Here is a 20,736-nt window from a genome sequence, read left to right on the forward strand (position 1 = left end):
CCTATGATATTTCAGTTTAGTGTGTAGCTGTGGCTACCTAATATTGTCTCTGTTTTACTTTAAACTGTGTTTACGGACGCATCCATATTTCAGCAAGTCAATGAAATTCTTTTCATCAGGTTTTCAGTAAAACCTCATGAGGCATTTCCTAACAGGATGGACACCGTAGTCCCTGCCAAACTGGGCTGATTGTGTCCCTGTCAGCGTGTAACTCGACACAGTCCTGCGTTTTCCCCTTTGAGGGAGCTGATCACTCAGTGTGACAGTCTGACAGTGCTGATACCTGCCTGCTGCACCATGAGGGCTAAAGCTTCAGACATGCACAGCAAGGACTGTGTCAAAGTGGCCGTCAGAGTCCGACCGTTCAACAAGGTCAGTGGATACACGGTTCATTTCCATACATCTTTTTGTTTTGTTCATTATTTATTTACCTGTTTTCCTAATGTTTATGTGTTGCAATGTGCTGTATTCTTATGGTATCACATTCACTGACATTAATATGCTGCTTTATACTACAGTGTATATACAGTACACTAAAGGGATTCCTTTTGGTGGACTAAGTAAATTTACTAAAGTACAATTTTGAGGTTCTTGTATTTTACTTGAGTATTTCCATTTCATACAATATACATTTATTTGAGAACATTAGTTATTTATGTCTTTACAGCTTCAGGTTATTAATACAAAATATAATAGAACTAATGCATATTTAATCCAGTAATGTTGATGACCCCTAACTAAATTACATATTTTATTTACATTTGATATTCAATATAAAACAATAACAGTACAGAACAACTGATGAACTGTAAATAGTGAACGCAATAACAGCAGAAAGTTTGTGTAAAAGTAGCGATTTGAATTAATTTGGATTATTTCCTGTGAATGTTACATCAGAGATGAGTTGTTCTGATGTTTTTAGGAACATTTTATGCAATTCTGTGTATTATGTTTAAACATTTTTTAACAGTCATACAAACTTAATAGGCTTCTTTTTTGACAAATTCAGTGTTCTATTAGCTCTTTAGTTGTTATAACTGCATACTTTTTATTGCAGGGTGATAAGAGGAGGCCTACTGTGTAGATTTTTTTTTTTCAGTTGTTCTACATGCCTTAAAATCGAGAAGGCCTCACAACCCCCCATGAAGCCTTGGCAATCCAAGGGTTCCCCCAGGTTGGGAACCACTGGATTACACCGCAATTTATAAAGTAGTTTATTGCAATGTTTAAGTGATGAACACAATGCATCAATTATTACAATCCAATGATGTAACTAATACGATTCTTCATTCATTATATCATCAAGAGTACTCCATTCAAAAATGTTCTTTTTGTTCCTACAGTTGTATGTTTGAGCTTTACTGTGCTGACTTATGTATGTGCTGAGTTTGACACCAGAACGTTGATTTCACATTCATCTACTGAAAGTGGAAAGTTTCTCTGTGCTCAATGGAAATAAGATTTTACGGGGCCTACAAGCCACAAATAGTCCTGGTCACTCCTGGTCCAGTATGCAACTTATAGTGTGATGTAGAAACGTGAAGCCTCCAGTGCACAAACACTGACAACGGACTTCACAGTGAAGTTGGAGACATCTTGTGTCCAGCAGGAAAACTTTAGAAATGAACAACTTTTGCATATTCATATATTTTGTAATCTTTAATGAGGCAGATGTAGTGGATGCCTTTTTAGATTTTAATGTGGAAATATTTCTTTTTTATGAAAAAAACAAAACAGACACACATTATTGGTCCAAGCTATTTGTTAAACTTCTACAGTATGATATTGCTACTTTTACTTATGTAAACGATAGGAAGTACTTCTTCCCCCACTGATTTTCTACAAATACCACAAAGACCATACACTTTCAGCAACGGTTCCATAAGAAGGAAAGTCACATAAAAACTCACCAGATATTAAAACGGTCCGTGTATGTTTTGGTCATTGGATTTTCCTTTCAGAAACGGGTATTTAAAAAACAGAAAACGAGTGGTTATTTGATTTTCGTTTTAAAATACAAAAATTAAAATTGAAATACAAGGCGTTTTTCTTTTTCATGGTCAAAAAGGGATGAGTGAAATTAAAAAAATTATTCGATTTTCATTTTCTATTTCATATAACAAAAAATAAAATCACTAGAAAACAGAAACAGAAAAAAGGCCTGTTTTTTCATATTCTGGGACCGGATGTTGTCATTTACAGGACGGTGCTGTGTAGAAGAAACAGTAGAGCAGTAGACTGCGGTCAATCCAGCCGTGAGTCCGATCTCCGTGGTCAAATCAGCCGCACTTAAATTTAGAGTGTACAAGTATTCTCAGCATTATGGTAAATGCGGAGAAACAGCGTATTTACTTCTGGTGTTCAAAATAAAGGTATTTAGAACAGTAAGCTATAATTAAAATATGTTACATTAAAGTGTTTCATGCGCCCCTGATGAATAAAAAAAACACTTTATATCAAGTATACTGCACCAGTGTGGAGAAATGCCAAAATAAAAGCCTCATATTTATGCCTCCAGAGATTGCATATTTGACAATATTTGAGGTACTGTAAAAACATATTGCTCAGTGTTTCCTGGCTACTGATGGTATATTTGACTTTTACACATATGAGACTACAACCATACTTAATATCAAGCATTTTTATTGTACCAATTTGGAGAAATTCAACAATAAAAGTCCATATTTGTACCTCCAAGTGGCATATTTTCATATATTTGAACTACTGTAAAAACACTTTGCTCAATAATACCTGGCTATGGGTGAAGCATTTTCATTATACTTCAATAATGATGCAGTAATCATGACAAAATTTCACACAAATGTTTAATAACATTTTATAAAAAAATTATAATATAAAGATTAAACACTAAACACAAAATCCTACACAATTCTAATTTGTTTACTTTTCACACAAAATGCAATTCCAGTCCACATTCTTCTTATTTTGCAGCTCTGCTGTGTCCATTTGTAGGCACTGTATGTGGAAGCACCTGCAACAGCTGTCACACTGAATCTGTAAAAGGGAAAAATAATTAGTTTTAACTTCAAAACACCATTGTACCTACTGTCTCTTCCTCATATATTATTTTTCCCTTTTACAGACTCAGCGTGACAGCTGTTGCAGTTGGTTCCACATACAGGGGAACCACCTTTTATTCTTAAATTTCTCCACATTGGTGCAGTAGAAATGCTTGATATTAAGTATACTTGTAGTCTTAGATGTGTAGAAGTAAGATATACCATCCATAGCCAGGAATTATTGAGCAAAGTGTTTTTACAGTAGCTCAAATATATGAAAATATGCCACTTGGAGGTACAAATATGGACTTTTATTGTTGAATTTCTCCAAATTGGTACAATAAAAATGCTTGATATTAAGTCTGCTTGTAGTCTCATATGTGTAAAAGTCAGTAGCCAGGAAACACTGAGCAATATGTTTTTACAGTACAAATTTTCACACAAATGTTTAATAACATATATATAATTATATATAATATAAACACTAAACACTAAACACAAAATCCTACACAATTCTAATTTGTTTACTTTTCACACAAAATGCAATGCCAGTCCACATTCTTCTTATTTTGCAGCTCTGCTGTGTCCATTTGTAGGTAAAAGGGAAAAATAATTAGTTTTAACTTCAAAACACCATTGTACCTACTGTCTCTTCCTCACATATTATTTTTTATATTATTCAGTGTGACAGCTGTTGCAGGTGGTTCCACATACAGTTTACATTTTTACAGTAGCTCAAATATAAGAAAATATGGAATCTGGAAGTATAAATATGGGACTTTTATTCTTCAATTTCTCCACATTGGTGCAGTAAAAATGCTTGATATTAAGTATACTTGTAGTCTTAGATGTGTAGAAGTCAAATATATCATCCATAGCCAGGAATTATTGAGCAAAGTGTTTTTACAGTAGCTCAAATATATGAAAACACCACTTGGAGGTACAAATATGGACTTTTATTGTTGAATTTCTCCAAATTGGTACAGTAAAAATGCTTGATATTAAGTATGGTTGTAGTCTCATATGTGTAAAAGTCAAATATACCATCAGTAGCCAGGAAACACTGAGCAATATGTTTTTACAGTACCTCAAATATTGTCAAATATGCAATCTCTGGAGGCATAAATATGAGGCTTTTATTTTGGCATTTCTCCACACTGGTGCAGTATACTTGATATAAAGTGTTTTTTATTCATCAGGGGCACAACACTTTAATGTAACATATTTTATTTTAAATGTAGGTTCGAATTATAGCTTACTGTTCTAAATACCTTTATTTTGAAAACCGGAAGTAAATACGCTGTTTCTCCGCATTTACCATAATGCTGAGAATACTTGTACACTCGAAATTTAAATGCGGCTGATTTGACCACGGAGATCGGACTCACGGCTGGATTGACCGCAGTCTACTGCTCTACTGTTTCTTCTACACAGCACCGTCCTGTAAATGACAACATCCGGTCTCAGAATATGAAAAAACAGGCCTTTTTTCTGTTTCTGTTTTCTAGTGATTTTATTTTTTGTTATATGAAATAGAAAATGAAAATCGAATATTTTTTTTAATTTTGCTCATCCCTTTCTGACCATGAAAAAGAAAAACGCTTTGTATTTCAATTTTAATTTTTGTATTTTAAAACGAAAATCAAATAACCACTCGTTTTCTGTTTTTTAATACCCGTTTCTGAAAGGAAAATCCAATGACCAAAACATACACGGACCTGTGTAGAAGAAACAGTAGACTAGTAGACTGCGGTCAATCCAGCCGTGAGTCCGATCTCCGTGGTCAAAACAGCCGCACTTAAATTTAGAGTGTACAAGTATTCTCAGCATTATGGTAAATGCGGAGAAACAGCGTATTTACTTCCTGTTTTCAAAATAAAGGTATTTTTTATAAGCTATAATTAAAATATGTTACATTAAAGTGTTTCATGCGCCCCTGATGAATAAAAAAACACTTTATATCAAGTATCTTTACTGCACCAGTGTGGAGAAATGCCAAAATAAAAGCCTCATATTTATGCCTCCAGAGATTGCATATTTGACCATATTTGAGGTACTGTAAAAACATATTGCTCAGTGTTTCCTGGCTACTGATGGTATATTTGACTTTTACACATATGAGACTACAAACATACTTAATATCAAGCATTTTTATTGTACCAATTTGGAGAAATTCAACAATAAAAGTCCATATTTGTACCTCCATGTGGCATATTTTCATATATTTGAGCTACTGTAAAAACACTTTGCTCAATAATTCCAGGCTATGGATGATTTGACCACAAGATTGGACTCACGGCTGGATTGACCGCAGTCTACTAGCCTACTGTTTCTTCTACACAGCACGGTCCTGTAAATGACAACATCCGGTCTCAGAATATGAAAAAACAGGCCTTTTTTTCTGTTTCTGTTTTCTAGTGATTTTATTTTTTGTTATATGAAATAGAAAATGAAAATCGAATAATTTTTTTAATTTCGCTCATCCCTTTCTGACCATGAAAAAGAAAAACGCCTTGTATTTCAATTTTAATTTTTGTATTTTAAAACGAAAATCAAATAACCACTCGTTTTCTGTTTTTTAATACCCGTTTCTGAAAGGAAAATCCAATGACCAAAACATACACGGACCTAAAACACTAAATCATCAGACTCATATAGATAGTTTGCTTCTGAAGAGGAATAAAGGAACCTTTACTTTCACTTCCCCCCATTTTCCTTGATATCCAAATTAAATGTGGTTATGGAAGCTTCAGTCTTCCAACAGCCCTGTTTTCTCCTCTCCTCATCCTCAATGTATCTCCTTCCTCCATCCAGAGAGAGAGGGATGCAGGCAGTCGGTGTATTGTCTCCATGGTGTCAAGCTCCATCACTATCCATGACCCGCGTGAATCCCAGAGCCGCCGTTCGTTTTGTTTTGACTACGCCTACTGGTCCCACAGTGGCTTCGCACAAGACCGCAGTGGCCTCTTTGTGCCTGAAGAGCCCGGGGGACGATACGCTGACCAGGTCAGCTCTGAGTCAGTTCTCTCAATTCATAAAACCAACCAGCACAATGTATTGTAGATAGTAAAAAAAAAATCTAGACAGTATAAATGTAGACTGTCCAGGGAGAAAATACCCAGAAAAAGGTAAGCAGAGTTTGATCAAGACAATTCTGGGTTACAAAGCTCACACCATACCATCTATCCCCAGGACAGTGTTTTCCAGGACCTGGGAGAGGGAATTCTGGAGAATGCACTGCAGGTGGCAATCATCACATGGTTAACTGCAGTTTCATTCACATTTATATCACAAAGCTCAGTGTTGTTTATTTGCTGCCAAGCTGAATTTGTTCTGTGCTAGTTGGCTAAAACAATTTTGAGGTTCTAGGTCTGTGCTGTCTGCAGGGTTACAATGCCACACTGTTGGCCTATGGCCAGACCGGCTCAGGGAAGAGTTACTCAATGGTGGGCTATGGGCCTAACAAAGGCCTGGTTCCTAAACTCTGTGAGCGGCTGTTTCAGGCCATCAGAGAAAACCAGGAGACCAGACAGTGTCAGGTAAAGAGTGTGTGTGTGTGTGTGTGTGTGTGTGTGGCTTTTTCACGTCCTTACCAGCACACAGTGTCACATATGGGTGTGAAAACTTAATATCTTTGTTCTTGATGTCTACACAGGTGTTTTTCAGTATGTTGGAAATCTATAATGAGCAGGTAACAGAAGGGAAAAACAGCTACTGTTGTTTCTGCTGTTGTCTTCTTTCTTTTTCTTTGTTTTTTTGTGTCATCATCATCTTCTTTTTGTCTCTTTCCTCTCTGTCCAGGTGGTTGACCTGCTGTCTCGGGGGTCTCGTACTCCGGGGGGACTCAGAGTCAGAGAGGAGCAGCAAAGAGGTTTCTATGTGGAGGGTCTCCGAACAGTCCCGTGTGAGAGTGCACCACAGGTAAAGAGATGGATGCAGAGTAAATATATATAGAGAGAAAAACCTCTACATAGTGTAACAACAAGTGTTTATTACTTCACTTAAACCTACTACAAGGAGTTTTTAACTGGTTATGAAACAGTTGAATACTGATGCCTGTACATGACCTCCATAAGCATGAGACCGTCAGCAAGAAGATTATTATTTTTACACAGTTATTCTTAATGCCTGCCACCAGGTTGTGTTCAGTCGAATTCCCCTTCAAATCAATAAAACGAAGCAGAGGAAACTGTACCGCTTTTGTTCACAGGGGGCGCCAGAATCAACTAAAAAATCCTGAAGAATGTTCCTGGTTGCTGCTTTAAAGTTACCAAACTAAGGCTAAGAGCTACATGGGATGTTTAGGGGCATGTCAGATATTCGTATGTATGCTGTGTCAGTGTTTTTATATGTGTCGTGTTTGGAAACATGTTATAGTGTGAGTTTTAAAATGTAGGTGGAGCAGTTGATGGATCAGGGGACCAGGACCCGAACCACTGCTGCCACACACATGAATGCCAATAGCAGTCGTTCACACATGCTCATCATCCTCCAGCTCAAACAGGTAAATGGCCCCACTTGCTATGTTCCAGTTTCAGTCCTGCTACAGAAGTTCTCCAAAATGTTGTACTATCTTCAGGTTTCTTCAAACATTTGTTATTGACATGACTCCCTGTCAGATCTTTTCCAAAGAGAGCATCACAAAGCAGTCCAACATTAACTTGGTAGACCTGGCTGGCAGTGAGCGGCAGCGGTCGTCAGGGTCGGAGGCTGACAGACTGAAAGAGGGCACAGCCATCAACTTGAGCCTCACCACTCTGGGCAATGTCATCAGGTTGGTGCCTGAGGGTTAGCTTCATCTAGTTTTATATTCAGTTTGGTTTATCAGTATTCTTCTCATTATTGTCCTCACCTCCAGCTCCCTCGCTGATGTGGCGGTTGGGAAGAAGGTTGTCCATATACCCTACAGAGACTCAGTTCTCACCAAGCTGCTGCAGTCTGCACTGGGAGGCAACAGCCGCACTGTTATGGTAACAGAAGATAGTATATATGATATATGATATCACATAATGTTCATATACTGTAAATAAACAGATCAATTAAGTTATTTCTAATTCAAATTTCAAGATTGCCACGCTGAGTCCTGCTGATATCTGCTATGAGGAGTCTCTCTCCACCCTGCGTTATGCTGAGAGGTACAACAAACCCCTTATGCTGTGCAACCCATCATGAAAAAACAGCAGGTTGCCGCCATAATAAAAAACACACACTTAAACTTATTCTCCTTCCCCTGTTTTTTCTTCTTTCTTGGCCTCCATGGCATTTTCTCTGCTCCAACCGTACCCCATCCACACTCCTCTCTCGCTGTGTCCCTACCTCCTCCACCTCTTTAGGGCAAAGCGTATTCAGAACCGAGCAGTGGTGAACGAGAGCCCCACTGAGCGTCTGGTCAAAGAGCTGAAGGCAGAGAATGCCAGGCTGCTGCAACGACTGAGCCGGCTGGGCCAGGAGGGACGCAGAGCCAACGACGAGACCAGTAAGACTAGCAGAGAAGGGAATTCAGCAGGCAGCAGGGTTAGAGAGGTCAACATGTCTATGTGTGTGTGTGTGTGTGTGTGTGTGTGTGTGTGTGTGTGTGTGTGTGTGTGTGTGTGTGTGTGTGTGTGTGTGTGTGTGTGTGTGTGTGTGTATATGTGTGTTCAGAGGAGCTTCGTCAGCTGCTGACCCACAATGAGCTCCAGATCCGAGCCATTCAGACTCTGTGGGAACAACACCTGCAGGAGGCGCTGAAGGACTGGGAGCAGCAGTACGCGAACATCACACAGGTACACACACACACACACACACACACATTGAAAGGTAAGGTGAACTTGATGATGGTGAATAAATTAATACATATTGGCCCATGTACTAAATGTGTCCTTCTTGTCTCTTCCTGTCCCCTACTGTCATTGTAACGTCTCTCTGTCCTTCTCCCTCACTGTCAGGAGAGGAGGATGATGCAGATGCATCCCTACATCCTGAACATCAATGAGGACGCTCAGCTGTCCGGCGTGGTCAAGCTTTTCATTCAGGAGGGTACAACTGTCTAGTTCTACCCTTTAGAGAGATCATGGTCTGACTGACCCATTGTTGCAGTTTTTAGGGTATTCGTTACCACTCATTAACACTGCCGTGTGTTCCAGGTGAATGGGACATCGGCCTGTGTGACTCTTCCCCAAGATCCATCTCTGTCAAGGGCTTAGGGTGAGTCTCCGTCACAACAAGACCGCACCAGGGAACAATAGAACATCACAAACCCAGTGCTATACAATTCAATTCAATTTTATTTGTATAGCGCCAATTCATAACAGAAGTTATCTCAGGACACTTTTCAAATAGAGCAGGTCTAGACCAAACTCTTTAACATTAATTACAGAGACCCAACAGTACCACCATGAGCAAGCACTTGGCGACAAGGGCAAGGAAAAACTGCCTGTTAAAAGGCAGAAACCTAGGACAGATCCTCCGGCTCTAGGTGGGTGGTCGTCTGTCTCGACCAGTTGGGGTGAGAGAGAGAGAGAGAGAGAGAGAGAGAGAGAGAGAGAGAGAGAGAGAGCGAGAGCGAGAGACAGACAGACAGACAGGTGCACAGCAACAACAGTATTGGCAATGGCAGTCAAGCAGGACCATGGCAGGAGGCTCCACCAGGATCCATGAGAACCTGCGAGACGAGAAAGCACAAGAACTCCGGGGAAGAAGTGGAGTTAGTAACATGCATTAAAGGGACATGAATGAGTGCAGAAAGAGAGAGGAAGAGAGTAGCTCAGTGCACCATGGGAAATCCCCCGATAGTCTAGGCCTATAGCAGCATAACTAAGGGATGGTTCAGGACTCACCTGATCCAGCCCTAACTATAAGCTTTATCAAAGAGGAATGTCTTAAGCCTACTCTTGAATGTGGTGAGGGTGTCTGCCTCCCGAACCACAACTGGAAGCTGGTTCCACAGGAGAGGAGCTTGGTAACTGAAGGCTCTGGCTCCTGTTCTACTTTTAGAGACTATAGGAACCACAAGTAGCCCAGCATTCAGAGAACGTAGTGTTCTAGTGGGGTAATAGGGTACTATGAGCTCTTTAAGATATGAAGGGGCCTGACCATGAAGAGCTTTATAGGTGAGGAGGAGGATTTTAAATTCAATTCTACATTTTATAGGGAGCCAATGCAGAGTAGCTAGTACAGGAGAGATGTGATCTCTTTTTCTAGTTCCTGTCAGTACTCGTGCTGCAGCGTTCTGAATTAATTGGAGCGTTTTAATGGACTTATTGGGGCAACCTGATAATAAAGAGTTGCAGTAATCCAGCCTTGAAGTAACAAATGCATCTGCATCTGTCTGTGATAGTATGTGTCTAATTTTTCTAATATTACGTAAATGAAAGAAGGCAGTCCTAGAGGTCTGCTTTATGTGGGAGTTAAATGACAAATCCTGATCAAAGATAACTCCAAGATTCCTGACAGTGGTGCTAGAGGCCAAGTTAATGCCATCTAGAGTGACTATATCTTTAGACAATGAGTCTCTAAGGTTTTTGGGGCCAAGAACAAGAATTTCGTTTTTTTCTGAGTTTAACATCAGAAAATTGCAGGTCATCCAGGATTTTATGTCCTTAAGACATGTTTGTAATTTAGATAATTGATTAATTTCATTGGGTTTGATTGATAGATATAACTGCGTATCATCTGCATAACAGTGAAAGTTAATGGAGTGATTCCTAATAATGTTGCCTAAAGGGAGCATATATAAAGTAAATAGTATTGGTCCAAGTACAGAACCTTGTGGAACTCCATGACTAACTTTAGTATTTATGGAGGATTCATCGTTAACATGTACAAACTGAGAACGATCTGATAAGTATGACTTAAACCAGCTTAGGGCAGTTCCTTTAATGCCAATTTGATGCTCAAGTCTCTGTAAAAGAATATCATGGTCAATGGTGTCAAATGCAGCACTAAGATCTAATAATACAAGTACAGAGACAAGTCCATTGTCAGAAGCAGTCAGAAGGTCATTATTAACTTTAACCAGAGCTGTCTCTGTGCTATGATGAACTCTAAATCCTGACTGAAAATCCTCAAATAAACTATTGTTATGTAGAAAGTCACACAACTCTTTGGCGACTACTTTCTCCAGAATCTTAGAGAGGAAGGGGAGATTAGAAATCGGTCTATAGTTGGCTAAAACCCCTGGGTCAAGAGTGGACTTTTTAAGAAGGGGTTTAATTACAGTTACTTTAAAGGACTGTGGTACATATCCTGATAATAAAGAAAGATTAATCATATCCAGTAAAGAAGTGCCAATTAAGGGAACAACTTCTTTAAGCAGCCTAGTTGGGATCGGGTCTAATAGACAGGTTGATGGCTTCGATGAAGAAATGATTGAAGTTAACTGATGAAGATCGATAGCAGAAAAACAGTCTAAATATACATCTAAGTTTACATTGACAGAAGTCCCTGAACTTGGAGAGCCACTGATAACTGTTGATGGCAGTTGGTGATTAATTTTTTCTCTAATAGTAATAATTTTATTATAGAAGAAGCTCATGAAGTCATTGCTACTTAAGTTTATGGGGATATGTGGCTCAATAGAGCTGTGACTCTCTGTCAGCCTGGCTACAGTGCTGAAGAGGAACCTAGGGTTGTTCTTATTTTCTTCTATTAGTGCTGAGTAATAGGCTCCTCTGGCATTACGGAGGGCCTTTCTATAGGTTTTAAGATTATCTTGCCAAATTGAGCGATATTCTGATAATTTGGAAGAGCGCCATTTCCTTTCAGATTTTCTAGCTATTTGTTTTAACTGGCGGGTTTGGTGGTTATACCAAGGTGCTAGTCTCCTATGTTTTAATAATTTCCTTTTTATAGGAGCGATAGAGTCTTATGTTGATCGTAGTGAGCCTGTAGCACTATCGACAAGATTATCAATTTCAGAGGGACTAAAGTCATTATAGGACTCTGTTAAATTCAGACATGGCATTGAATTAAACACTGAAGGAATCTCCTCCTTAAATTTAGCTACAGCACTGTCAGATAGACATCTGCTGTAGTAAGTTTTGCCTAATGGCTTATAATCTAATAGTATGAATTCAAAAGTTATTAAATAATGGTCAGATAGGAAAGGATTATGTGGGAAGACTATTAAATGTTCAATATCAATGCCATATGATAAAACAAGGTCAAGAGTGTGATTAAAACAATGAGTTGGTTTATTTACACTCTGACAGAAGCCAATTGAGTCTATTAATGATATAAATGCATTACTAAGGCTGTCATTGTCAACATCCACATGAATATTAAAATCACCTACAATAATTACTTTATCTGATTTAAGGACTAAGCTTGATAGAAACTCTGAAAATTCAGATATAAAATCAGAGTACGGTCCAGGAGCGCGGTACACTATAACAAATAGAACTGGCTGCAGTGTTTTCCAGTTTGGGTGAGAAAGACTAAGAACAAGGCTTTCAAATGAATTATAATTTAGTTTAGGTTTAGGGTCCATTAAAACGCTCGAATCATATATGGCTGCTACTCCACCTCCTCGGCCAGTGCCTCGAGGAATGTGAGTATTAATATGACTGGGGGGGGTGGATTCATTTAGGCTAACATACTCCTCGTGGGACAACCAGGTCTCAGTAAGACAAAGTAAATCAATATCATAATCTGATATTAATTCGTTCACTAAAACAGCTTTAGAGGACAGAGACCTGATATTTAACAGCCCACATTTCATTCTCTTATTTTGTGCTATACAGTTCATACATGATGTATAAAGGTGGATGTGATCTTTCGGGCAACCTGACCAAATGCATGCTGGGATAGGCTGCAGGTCGCTCATTAAAATGTTTTGTCTTTTTCTGCATCTTTGAGTGGTAGTGTTTTTGTGTGTCAGGATCCAGGAGCGTCATGCTGTGTTCAGGAACGAACAACGCCGGGTAACACTGACCCCGCTCGCAGGGTCAAAGGTTATTATCAATGGCAATACTGTTTCCCAGACAACTGAGCTGCAGCACCTGGTGGGTCTCTCAGCACAAACACAGCACAAACTTTATGATACGAATGTGTGACCTGTGTTAAACTTACACACAAAACTCTCTCTCTCTTCTGTCTCCCTCTAGGACCGTCTCATTCTCGGTTCCAACTGTACCTATCTGTTCATTGGTTATCCCTCTGAAAGGGGTGGGGACGACTGGAGCCGCTATGACTATGACTACTTCCAATCTGAGCTGGCTGCTGCTGAGGGCATCCACCTGGGTGAGTGGGAGAGGATCAATACCTGGGAGCAAAGGAAGTTAATTTTTGGAATGAAACTTGTTAGATATTATTTATCTGTCTGTGTTAGGTGAGTCGAGTGCTGGGTCCAGTCAGACAGACCCCAGTCTGCTGGCCGTCTTCTACGACTACATCAAACTGATGCCCATGGTGGCTGAGGCCAACCAGATGAGCCAGGAACTGAACAAGGTACCAGACATTTGTCTTTGGAGGTTTCTGGTTAATGTGTTCCTACTGGAGGCAATAATGTGTGTAAATCAAATAACGGAATATATTTTTGTCTTTTTATGGTCTCATGGTTATGCATTAACAATTAATAAACACCTGCTTTGTATTGTCTGCCATGTTTGTAGGGGGTTGAGTTTAAGTTGGAGATCAAGAATCTGGCGCTGTCAGATTCAAAAGGCCACGACCTGGAGAAGGAGATTGTTGTCAGAGTCACCACTATGGGAAAAAAACAGGTTGCTCTATCTCTCTTTCTGTCTCTCATGTACAATAGCTCATTAGCGTTTTTTTTTATAATTCCAATTTCAATTTAGGTATAGGTTTGGGTCTTAAATTTTTGTTTCTTTGTCTAAACTCCTCGCCCAGGTATGGATGTGGTCCAAGGTCAAGTTTGTGAACCGTAAATTCCTGATGGAAGAGGTCTACCAGCAGCATCAGGTTGAGACAAGTGGAGAAAATGTAATTCAGTGGAAAGACCATCTCTTATGTTTTTCAAAATGTAATAAGAGACTATTTACAAATCAGCTGAAATGCAAACAATTTCAAAAACTTTTATGTAGACAACAAACTTCTTTTACCAACTGTAAATCAAACATCTTGTCCAAAAAGAGTTAGAGTTAGATTAAGGAGTTTAATAATATATGAAAAGAGAATAGAGAGAAAACATTAAAATAAGTAAACGTGGCAGGAGAGGAGACTCATAACTTTATGATCATCTCACAGTGCTTTATTTTAAAATCATTCTTCACATGGAGGGATTGTAGCTTGATGGAACTGGAGCATAATTTAGAAGATCAGCACAGTCAACATTAGCTAGCCCTACCATGATTAGTTAAGTTAACATTTCAGAGCAAATAACTCTTTATATTATTATTAATATTATTATTATCATTATTCATATTTGAATCTGCCTTTGGTTCTTGCTGTCAGAGAGTAGAGGGGCTGTCTAAAGCCGCGCTACCCAGAGATAAAGATCCCTTCTGGGATCCTGTGGAGCCTCTGCTTCTGGGCACTGCTCACCTCTGGCTTCAGTCTTTGGCCTTCCGCATCCCTCTGGAAGAGCAACTTGAGGTACACACACTGATATACAACACACACACACACACACACACACACACACACACACACACACACACACACACACACACACACACACACACACCTGTCCCCTTCCTACAATATTGGTACTGTAGGTAATAATCTCTGTCTGCAGGTGCTGGGGTCAGAGGGAACGGAGGAGGCCATTCTACAAGCACAGTTGGTCCCCTGCACCTCCACGGGACTGTATGACACACACACACACACACACACACACACACACACACACACACACACACACACACACACACACACACACACTGTGAATAACCCTAATAAACACAGAGACATACTGTATTATCTTTCTCACCTTTCAGGCCTCTGGGTGAGGATGACATTCTGATCGACCCATCTGAGTTACTGGGCCGACGACTGGACTTCCAGCTGGTCCTGGAGCAGTGCTGTGGCCTCCGCTGGATCAGAGAGGCCCGCAATAGAGGGGTCCAAATTGGGTGAGGCATATGGGGCTACATATAGAGCACTAAGGAGAGTTTGAAGGGCAGGGAGGATTCAGAGAATTCCTACAATTAATGATATTCCAGGAACTGGAAGTCAAGACAGCAGAACATGCACAGAGAAAATTTATTGGAGACAAAACATCATTTAAGTTAGTGGTTGCAGAAGATGTGGGTAACATACCTTTGATTTTTTTGGTAAAAAAAAGACGTAATTCTGATGTAATTTGGCATTTTCTGAACGATACATCTTGATAGGAAGTGTCATTATAGACGGGGAATATAACTGTCTTCTGGATTCCAGAAGTAAGATACGGTACTTGTTCTCCTCTGTTCTTTTTTCCTCTTCCCCCACTCTTTCAGTTTCAGGTTGTTTGACTGCAGACAGCCTCTCTACACTCCAGCTGTGTGGCACAACGTCAATCCTCTGTTGGATCACAGAGTTCATTTTGCCTCCCTCCAGACCTCCCAACGTCTGCTCGACTACCTGCAGAGCAGCGCTGTAGTGCTGGAGCTCTGGGGCCTTCAGGGTGAGGATGCAGAGATAAATGGATGCTTTTACTGTATTTTTGGCTTAAAGCTAAAAAACAAAACAAAAACAAACACATTTTGGAAGTGAACTATGCAGGCTTTATTTCACCTAAGCAGCCCAAAATGAAGATAATCAGATATCACCCCGCCTTAATGCCTCCATTTCATGTTATTACTATGGTATATTTGGCTGTCAATCAAAGACAGTCATTAAAGCTACTGATAGGTGTTGTTTTTCTATTTCAGAGGGTTGTACTGACTTGTTATCATCTCTGGAGGGAGTGAGGATGACTACGGAAGGCGTCTTTATTATCGAGGAGGCTGGCTCAACAGACATTGGGGTGAGTTTAATGTTAGTCTGTATTCCTACATAAGGAATCATACACAAGTATGGAAAAGATACATTTGCAACCTATTACATAATGAATTTACTTTACTGTAAGGTAAGTTGTAAGACAGTAGAATTGTAAAATCATAGATCATACGATAGACTCAAGTAACTGTAGTATTTGTTTCTTCATACTTTTGACTTAATAAGAAGTTACAAGCAATTATAGTGCACAGGCATGGTGTCATCTCTTATTCAAACAACAATTTATGAGGCAAAGAATCACAGTGTTTATATAAATGTGTGGTTGTGTTGCAGCCTGTAGATTCTACAGACCTCAGCTGTTCAGTGAGAGCACTTCAACAAGACTTGGAAGAACTCAGAAGTGTTAATGCTTCACTGAGAAAAGAAAATCATAGTCTGAGAGAACAACTCAACACAGCCAGGAATGGTAAATGAAATCAACTTTTTACATCACGTCTATACTTTACTGTTGCAGAGTAATTTATTTACAGACAGGATTTAACAGTAGTTTCATGCTACAGCATTCCCATTCATAACATTTTTATTCCGTCAGTGATAGGTGATGTGTTCTTTCTCACACACACCTTCCTCCCTCTGTGTGTTAGGTGGAGAGAGTGTGCGTGGTCGGTCAGTGCGTCCCAGCTGTGATGCAGAATTTGCTCGTTCTCTCAAGGTTTTCTACCACAGCATGACCTCAGTCAGGGGTCAGCTGCAGCGCCTGCGCAGACACAGGCCCAGTGTACGTATCCACGTCTTCCTGCAGCATTAGCATTAGTGAGCATTACTACAATACGGCCTTGTGATCAAAGTTAATCAACAGTAGATCTATAGAGAACAATACACAATCAGTCACATAATTTAACTGGCATTCAAGAAAGGCTTTAGTAAGATTAGAGAGAAGTTGGAGGATTTTAATGATTTGCCTACTTGGGTTTTCTTGGAATGTGACAAAAAAAGAATTTCAATCTAGACATTTCAGGGAATTTACAAATTTTACAAGAGTTCATTGAAAGTTTTTTTTTTGATATAATCATATTTCATTATTATGATTGTAAGTAATTTCACAACAGCAAGACCAGCTGGAAAACAAACATCTGCATACCAGACATGAAAGGCCTTTTTAGGTCATTTACAATCAGGGCTGCAATTAGACACCTGCTGTTTTTGTAATTATTTCTTTTGGTTAACTATCTGGAAAAGGGTAGAATGAGGAGTCAGTTGCTAGTCGTAAGCCCTAGAGGACACAGAATATGTGCATGGTTAACTGTTGAGGTTATGTGTTCCTGTTGTTTCCAGGAGGACTCTGACCTGCTCGGGCTCAGGCTGTTTGTGGACGAGCAGAGTCGCCTGCTGAGGGGCTTCTCGGAGCAGCTGGAACAGAGCGTCTCCACGCTCAAACAAGACGTGGCCGCCATCGTCCGCCGGAAACGAGAACGATCGGGAATCTGGTCCTGACTGAGTAACTGTTAGCCAATTTTCCCAAAGGATTAAGAAGGCAAATGGCTGGTCCTGGTGGAGAAGGCTGAAGATACTGCCATTTATAAGTAGCTGTTTCCAAAGTTTGAATTATTGCTTTCTATGATTGTGCTGATTCTAAAACCACAACTTTATGCCATTGGTGAAACCTGTGGTCACTAAACTGAACTTTTACATGTTGACGTTTGCAAGAGCCACTACAGCTACAAATGAATCATTTAATGAAGGAGATGCAGTTAGTTTTTCTGTAAAAGGGGATGGTATTCAGATGTCGTAACCACTACAGCATCACCTGGGGTGGTAGGAAGATTAGTCAGAAAGAATAAATACAGAATAACAGTGTGAACAGAATAGCAAAATCACCGAAGTCTGTAAAAAGTTTATTAGACTGCATGTAAAAGAAATAATTACAGTTCCAAACTGCAAATAAATTAAAAGGCAAATACAACTCAAGTTTCAGAATTCACAATATTATATTTTTGAACCATCATTAATAATGTGGCATATTTTCAAGCTACTGCTGTTCACTCTGAAGCTGTAACACAGTATGAAATCAGAAACCTTCTTCCTCATGTCTCACTGTGGGGGACTAATACTAATCATTACAGACTTAGGTGAACTAACAAGAATGAGATATTTAACAGCTGAAAAGGAGAGATCAATGACAGTGTTTAGCGCATCTCTCATTGTAATGTCAGATTCAGAGGTAAAAGCACAACGGTTAATGTTTGTAAGAAGTCGCGAATTGTACAGAGTACAGAACAGACAGTTGCTGTAGGTCCAAAAAAAGATCAGCGTGGGCACATTTACAGGAGGAGAGGCAGAAGGCAGATGTGAGGCAGATTAGTCATCAGATAGGATGGAAAATCTATTTACAACAGATATGTAGGCAGACAAGTTGACAGTAAGGAGGTGGTCATGGTGAGAAATATAACACAGGTGTAGACAGAGAGGCAGCAGTGAAAGGCAGAGAGTTAATTAGGTACATCTGAACTCAAGAGGTAGACTAGAAAAACACAAAGCTAACTGCGGGAAGGATAGACGGACAGCCACGGATATCCTACTGTTATGTAAGGTCTGTGTGTGCATGCTTGACATTTTAACTCAATAAAGTCAATTAAGGTATGTTTTACTTGATTTTGTTTATGACCGTTTTTCTTTACAAAAAGCACCCAGTAGTGTGTGTGTGTGTGTGTGTGTGTGTGTGTGAGTGTGTGTAGATACAGAGGAGGCTAAGGGTGCAGGTGAGGTAGGTTAATTGGGTCTTCAGGGATTGGGTACAAAGCACAAACTATAGAAAAAAACCTGTTACAATACACACTTCCTGTATCCTTTACTTAAACATAAAACAATGTTGTTAGAGAAAATGTAGCAATGCACAATCAGCAAACATTAGTTTTTCTACAGTCTCACTGCCAATTGTCTGCACCTCTTTGGGTAATTTAGAGTTCTAGGTCTGAACAGCACAATAAACAAACATGAGCAAAGAGCATGTAGAGTAGCTGTTTAGGTACATATCAAGTACAGTGGTCACAATTACATTAGAAAAAAAAAAAAGCACTTCCCCTCAAGAAACAACCATTCAGCCTTGTGTACGCGACATATTTCAGAATAGGAGCACTGTTACAAGTTTTCATTTTTAAATTGTAACCCAGTCTATGCAGCAGCAAGGCTTCAATGCAGTGATAGCTATGTACCTGAATTTGGGTTACAATGCTCTGGTTATCAACATTTATCAGTGCTCCTATGCTGTTTATTTTTTGGATTCTATGACACAGATTGGTTGGCTGATAACTGACCGAACATGTAACTGGCTGAGTAAACACCCGCCCTTGTTTCTAAAGCTGCCTTTTCTCTCTGTATCAAACTAATGCCTCTGTCAGTGCTAAAATGATTTCGGGAGGTCGAAAAGCAGTTCGAGCTAGAATAAATGTGTCTAAGTGCACACACATTTTTCCAGCTCATTTCACCCGACAATGTCCGTATTATATCTCCATCTTTCTGACTCTGAAACAGGCGTTTTACATTCTGGCTTATACATCATCTTTCAGCTCCCATCATGCTTGCGTTGTTCACAAATGGAGGGGAGAATTGAAGTTTAAAACAAATATGACTACAGTCATGTCTGTGTCTCTATTTCTCACTCACTCATTCTCTCTCTCTCACACACATACACACACAGAAAATGAGGCTTTCAGCAGCAGACAGACAATTTTCACAGTATAAAAATATTTCACTAAACCACAGAGAGGTCCACAATTTCACATTAAGCCCATATTTGTCGGTCTCTGAACAAAGATAAACATCATTCATTAAGAGCTGCAGTCCAGAACAAACAGATTGTGAATAAAGTCTCAGTGAAGACAGAGAGTGGAGAAACCATTTAAGATTGTTACAAAAGCAATACTCGGCAGTGTTCACATATTTAATAATATTCATGTGTGTCATCCAATGCCACCATAAGACTGCTCATGCTGCTCTCAAGACCAAACTGGTGTCCAGGATCTAATCCTACACCTCCAGGAAAACACTTTGAATTTATCTAAGTGTTGTTGTCCATAAAGTATGATGACTTCTTTCCTTTTTTTCGGTGTTTCCTATCCAGCGCTAGCTCTGGTTTACCTGGACACAAACAAAATGATCCCTGAATAATGTCAGCATCACTAACGTCACCAAACGTCTGAGATGGATTTATTCTTGTTGGCTCAGCTGGTTTGAGTCAAGCATTCAGGAGTCTTCTGCTGTGTAAATTCGCATAATTAGGTAAACAACTTGTCCAGCTTGCAGTGACTCTTCACTGAATCTAGGAGGGATCAGCAAAGTTCACTGACAGATCTGTGTCAGCCATTAGCCACACTGCTAACAAATGATCAGCAAGGAACTAACGCCAAAAATCACCACTATAGCACTCACTGGTACATTCTCCATCTTTGTAGAGGATAACACTATACAGACAGGTGTGTGTTTGCCAAGGCATCGCAGCATCATTACAGTCATTTCTGATAAACTTTGCGGCTCTTTCTAGGCGCTGGTGGCTTCGTTCTCAGCAGCTTGGCTGTTGCTTGCCGATGTTCCGTGGGTGATGAGGGTAGGTGGGGCCTCGGATACGTCTCGCTGGCTGCCAGGCCTCGAGTGGCTGTCTATCTGATGGAGGCTGCTGTGAGTGGAGAGCGGGTGGTCGAGACGTGGCATGCTGCCATGGAAGCTGCGCTCCTCGGTACCTCGGTAAACCATAGTATCACTCCTGAGAGAGGGGCAGGAAGACATATGATGAAAGGGGAGGCAGGAAGAGAAAGATTTAGTTTAATTTAATTCACAGCTTTACACAAACAGGAAGTCG

The 20,736-nt window shown here is 39.8% G+C and overlaps 2 protein-coding genes across 3 annotated transcripts in view; one reads left to right on the forward strand and one right to left on the reverse strand.

The window, feature by feature from the left end:
* The first annotated feature begins 192 nt into the window (after positions 1-192).
* Positions 193-18,521, forward strand: kif28 (kinesin family member 28). The gene is made up of 27 exons (XM_051379185.1): positions 193-372; positions 5,835-6,026; positions 6,213-6,263; positions 6,407-6,559; positions 6,676-6,711; positions 6,822-6,941; positions 7,417-7,524; positions 7,640-7,794; positions 7,879-7,990; positions 8,088-8,155; positions 8,354-8,496; positions 8,664-8,785; positions 8,948-9,038; positions 9,146-9,206; positions 12,880-13,003; positions 13,106-13,241; positions 13,330-13,448; positions 13,613-13,720; positions 13,851-13,943; positions 14,415-14,555; positions 14,698-14,768; positions 14,900-15,034; positions 15,401-15,567; positions 15,815-15,909; positions 16,215-16,347; positions 16,526-16,659; positions 17,217-18,521. Exons 1-27 carry the CDS (start codon positions 298-300, stop codon positions 17,373-17,375), a joined length of 3,102 nt encoding a protein of 1,033 aa, XP_051235145.1. The 5' UTR covers positions 193-297; the 3' UTR covers positions 17,376-18,521.
* Positions 17,760-20,736, reverse strand: part of LOC127351545 (frizzled-3) — a 31,003-nt gene continuing 28,026 nt past the window's right edge. For both annotated transcript variants that reach the window (XM_051379192.1, XM_051379193.1), the window contains exon 11: positions 17,760-20,640. In XM_051379192.1, coding sequence (XP_051235152.1) covers positions 20,418-20,640 — 223 coding nt within the window. In that variant the 3' untranslated portion in view covers positions 17,760-20,417. The remainder of the gene's footprint in view (positions 20,641-20,736) is intronic.

This window comes from Dicentrarchus labrax, unplaced genomic scaffold (genome assembly GCF_905237075.1).
Source record: "Dicentrarchus labrax unplaced genomic scaffold, dlabrax2021, whole genome shotgun sequence".
Taxonomy (NCBI): Eukaryota; Metazoa; Chordata; class Actinopteri; family Moronidae; genus Dicentrarchus; species Dicentrarchus labrax.

Coding starts and splice junctions, on each gene's coding strand:
- kif28 (XM_051379185.1), top strand. CDS start 298: ATGAGGGCTAAAGCTTCAGACATGCACAGCAAGGACTGTGTCAAAGTG. Junction 6,942..7,416: donor CGTGTGAGAGTGCACCACAG/GTAAAGAGATGG, acceptor TTTAAAATGTAG/GTGGAGCAGTTGATGGATCA. Junction 13,449..13,612: donor TGAGCCAGGAACTGAACAAG/GTACCAGACATT, acceptor CCATGTTTGTAG/GGGGTTGAGTTTAAGTTGGA.